Below are 5,000 nucleotides of genomic sequence, written 5' to 3' on the forward strand. Positions count from 1 at the left end.
TCTCTCTCTCTTTCGCTCTCTCTCTAACATTTACATAGATGATTGGCAGTGACAACATAATCAGCATCTGTCATACGAAACCAGATCCTTTATCCTCTTCTGATAAGAAAACGGAACCTTTTATACACATATAAAAGCGAGAAGCAAAACATATATCTTATTTCTTCCCGTAAATGTAAAAGGCAAGGTATCATATCCAGGAATAGGATCTAATAGCTTTATCTCATGTCTATGAATAAGGAGAAAGTATATTCATTTCTCCATCTTCACGCGCTTATACACATTCAGATAGATGTACGCACACAAGCATGTAGACACGCGTATAGAGATGCACACGGACACATACACAGAACCAGATAAATTCGTACATATATATATATATATATATATATATATATATATATATATATATATATATATATATATATATATATATATATATATATATATATATATATATATATATATATATATATATATATATATATATATATATATATATATATGGCTCCCAAACGCATACAAATTTATACAATCACGTACGTACATGTATTAATTTTCATGTACACACATAATAGTTTTCTTGTTGGCTTAAAACAGAGGTCTCAAACATTTTACATGGTTAATTACATGATTAATTAATTATAATAGAGAGAGAGAGGGAGAGCAAGAGAGAGAGAGTAACTGTGGCAAGGAGGTATTAAAGGAAAGGAAGGAAGAAGGGAAAAAGTGAGAGAGAGAGAGAGAGAGAGAGAGAGAGTCTTTTAAGATCATCATTTACACTCTCACAGATTTTTATTCTGCTGGTTGTGTAATGAATTTCGTCGCTTCGGCTCATGATCACCTGGTGAAATGTGATCCCCTGGAATAAATGAGTTAGACAGTGTTCTACATTTCTTTTTCTTTAGTTCTCTGTCTATCTCTCCTTTATTTAGATTATTACCAGTACCATCACCTCTCGTCAATTATCTCTCCCATATATTTTATCAACTACCATCATCTTTACCATCCCCCTTTATCAGTTTTCTTTGTACTTCCTCTCTTCGTCATTATTGTCTCGTCCTTATCCCTCATTCTTGTATTTGTAAATAAAGATTTAAATCCACATGGGTAAAAACAAGCTTTACATCACCGAAAAAAACATGACATTTAATATCTCTAAAAAATGGCATAAGTACAATAGCATCCATGTTGATAATAATAAACAGAGGAAAAATTAAATCCAAAATAAACAAAATGCTAAATGAAATCCATTAATTTCCACTGACACATAACAAGATTGTGTCAAATATTATCATATAATATTTTCAAATGTTATACAGTTATATAATTGATATGACGAACATTTAATGCACATCTATTATAGGTCGGAAAATGTATATTTAACAGCATACAGTTTTATAACTTGTTGACCTTATTATAATATGCTCTGACACACAAATAAGTACTCGTTTTACAATGTACATTTATACATAACCACATATGTACAAACAGTGTTTTCTTCTCTCTCCCTGTGTCTGTGTTTCTCTTTTCATTTGTGTTTCTCTTTATGTATATCTGTAAGTCTTTATTTCTTTCTTTCTGTCTGGCTGTATGTATCTCTCTCTGTCTCTCTTTGTCTGTCTGTCTCTCTTTATCTCTCTCTCTCTCTCTCTCTCTCCCTTTTCCCCCCCCCCCCCCCTTCTCTCTCTCTCTCTCTCTCTCTCTCTCTCTCTCTCTCTCTCTCTCTCTCTCTCTCTCTCTGTCTTTCTTTCTCTGTTTGTCTCTCTCTCTCTTCTTTCTCCCTCCCTCCCTCCCTCCCTCCCTCCCTCCCTCTCTCTCTCTCTCTCTCTCTCTCTCTCTCTCTCTCTCTCTCTCTCTCTCTCTCTCTCTCCCTCTTTCTTTCTGTGTGTGTGTGTGTGTTTGTGTGCAGTTGGGCGTGTCTGTGCAAATAAAAGAGTAAAATGATAACTGTCTCTTATTTCATCCCCTTTGGTTTACATATTCTAAATTCCCTAACCCACTCCGAATGCACTCCGTGGTTCACTTCCCTACAAAAATGAGTACAACAAATTGGTAGATATTCCGTTATGCAACAACAATAACAACAACAACGAGAAAGATAACAAAAACCCAAGGTATCCCAAAACTAGTTTTTTTTTCTAAATTTGTTGCACTGAATTTAAAACATCAATAATACATCAACACACACCCCAAATTTCATCGTGAAAGATAAATTCATTATTTTTTTTCTCAGCGCCATTCACCCTTCTCGGAACAGCTGAGCGCCATCGTTGCCATGCCAAAGGGTTCTCGAAACACCTCTCGGACACGTACGACCTGCAGGGTTTACTGATGTGGGTTTATGGCAACACGGAAGAACTGACCCGAGTTCGCGACATCAACTGCGCTCTGAAATGATAGCATGAAATTAGTAAGCTTGAATAATTGTGAGTAGAATTATTATATATTGTTTTGAATGAGGTCTGTGGGAATGTATGCATGAATGGGTGCAAGGATAGATGGATTGAGTGAATGGATTACTCTTTATCTGGTGATTAAGATGATGGTGATGATGATGATGATGAGGAGGAGGAGGAGGAGGAGGAGGTAAAGGTGGAGGGAGTATGCCTATGAGAGAAGAGAGAAAGAGGGGGGAGCGGGAGGGAGAGAGAGAGAAAGAAGGGGAGAGAGAGAGAGAGAGAAAGAGAGAAGGGGAGAGAAAGAGAGAGAAGGGGAGAGAAAGAGAGAAGTGGAGAAAGAGAGAGAGAGAGAGAGACAGACAGACAGACAGACAGAAAAACAGCGCCGAGAAAAAAATCAAGTGGCTGTCCTTTATATTCATAGACACAAATTATGACACACGACTCATAATCCGCACAACTTTGCAATGCCCTTCCCCCATTGCAATAGTACGCAATACACAAATACACACAAAAAAACATACCTCTTAAACACCCTTTTCCAGTTCTCGGCAGATGACGCTTTTTTTACTTAGATTTAATAGGAAATCGAATATACTCAAAATTTACACAAAAAGAGGGAGAAACGAAGGACTTAATAGGAAATGGAATATACTCAAAATTTACAAAAAAAAGAGGGAGAAACGAAGGACTTAATAGGAAATGGAATATACTCAAAATTTACAAAAAAGAGGGAGAAACGAAGGGTGATGATGCCGTATGTGTGCGATCCCGTGGTGGTGTTGCAACAGTTCCCCCTTAACTCTGCGCTCTATCCTTAACCCATCCGGCTGGCCCCTCCCCCCACCCCGTCGGCCATCCCCCTCCTAGTACTACTCCCCCACCTCCTCTTTCACCACCCCCTCCCCTTCCTGATACCCTCCCACACCCCGTCGGCCATCCCTCCCGTATCCCACCTCCTCTTTCACCCCCTCCCCCTTCCGATACCTCTTGACACGTCGGCCTCCCTCCTAGTACTCCCCACCTCCTCTTTCACACCCTCCCCCACCTCCTCTTTCACCCCCTCTTTCCCCCCCCCCTCCTGATACCCTCCCCCACCTCCTCTTTCCCCCCCATCCCAACCCCACCTCTCTTCCTGGTACCCTCCCCCACCTCCTCTTTCACCCCCTCCCCCCCTTCCTGATACCCTCCCCCACCTCCTCTTTCACCCACATCCTAGTAGCCCCACACACCCCACCACCTTTCCCACACTCCTAATACCCTCTCTCACCCCTTCTCTTACTTGCCCTTCCCCAACCCTTCCCCTCTGGCCCTCCCCCCTTATCTGGTCCCTCATCCCTTTCTTGGTCCCTCTCCCTTCCTCTACCTTCTCCCTCTCCTGTCCTTCTCCCTTCTTCTCCCCCCCCCCATCTCTCCTCTGGGATCTCTCCCCTTTACCTCCCTCACCCCCTCTCTGAGCTGCCTACCCTCCCATACCCTAAGACCTATATGTCCCTTCTTCCCTTCTCTCCCCCCCCTCCCTCTCTATCCTACCTCTCCCTACCACCCTCACCTCCTCCCTGTCCTTCTCCCCCCTCCCTTACCCCCTCTCCTTCTAGTAATCCTGCCACACCCCTCCCCCTACCTCTCCCTCTCCCTATCCCTCTTCCCTCCTTCCTCTTCCTCTCCCTCTCCCTCTCCCTCTCCTCCTACCTCTCTCCCTCTCCCTTTCCCTCTCCCTTCACCTCTTCCCTCTCCCAGTCCCTGTCCATTCCCTCTCCCTCTCCCTCTTCCTCTCCCTGCCCCCCCCCCCACCCCTCCCCCTACCTCTACCTCTCCCTCTCCCCTCCCTCTCGCTCTGCCACACCCTTCTCCAGTGTATTCATTTCTAACGTTGTTACAGACTCTAACATACAAACGTTTGTAATGCTTGGCTCGTGTGTCTAACGTTTATCTGGTTTTAACGTTTGTAGCAATGATAATATCTAATTACTGATTTTGGAGTCAATTAATGTAATTTGAAGATGATTAGGTAAACGTCTAAATAATGTCCATATTATAACTATAAAGAAATTTTAAGGTAAGGGACAAACAGACTAATGAGTCTTAAAATTGTCTAAAATGACAGTAAAACCAGTCCTGTTAAAGCAACTAATAAATCGATCCGGAAATAAATACATGCTGTTTTGCAAGCTCCACTTCAGGCAAGGTTGATATGCAAATGAAGGTGAGATAGATGCAAAGATAAGAAAGAAAATGGTAGAAAAAGGATTATTCTTTAAAGCATTCATTTCCTTCAGTACGCCAATACACTTTTATGTGTATACTTCTGTGTACACATATATGGCATGTATACACACTTACAGATGTGTGTGTGTGTGTGTGTGTGTGTGTGTGTGTGTGTGTGTGTGTGTACGTGTGTGTGTGTATGTGCGTGTGTGTGTGTGTGTGGGGTGTGGTGGTGGTGTGTGGTGTGTGTGTGGTGTGGTGTGTGTGTGTGTGTGTGTGTGTGTGTGTTGTGTGTGTTGTGCGTGCTGTGCGTGTGTGTGTGTGTGTGTGTTGTGTGTTTTGTGTGTTGTTGTACGTGTGTTGTTACGTGTGTACGTGTGTGTGCTTGTA

General features: G+C 42.3%; 1 protein-coding gene across 1 annotated transcript in view; it reads right to left on the bottom strand.

Annotated features, from left to right (window-relative positions):
* Positions 1-1,128: 1,128 nt before the first annotated feature.
* LOC113829285 (sorbitol dehydrogenase) overlaps positions 1,129-5,000 on the bottom strand; it is a gene marked incomplete at its 5' end in the record, with an annotated part of 14,484 nt that continues 10,612 nt past the window's right edge. The window contains 1 exon segment of the mRNA XM_070113915.1: positions 1,129-2,391. Coding sequence (XP_069970016.1) covers positions 2,329-2,391 — 63 coding nt within the window.

Source organism: Penaeus vannamei, chromosome 35, assembly GCF_042767895.1.
Source record: "Penaeus vannamei isolate JL-2024 chromosome 35, ASM4276789v1, whole genome shotgun sequence".
Lineage (NCBI taxonomy): Eukaryota > Metazoa > Arthropoda > Malacostraca > Decapoda > Penaeidae > Penaeus > Penaeus vannamei.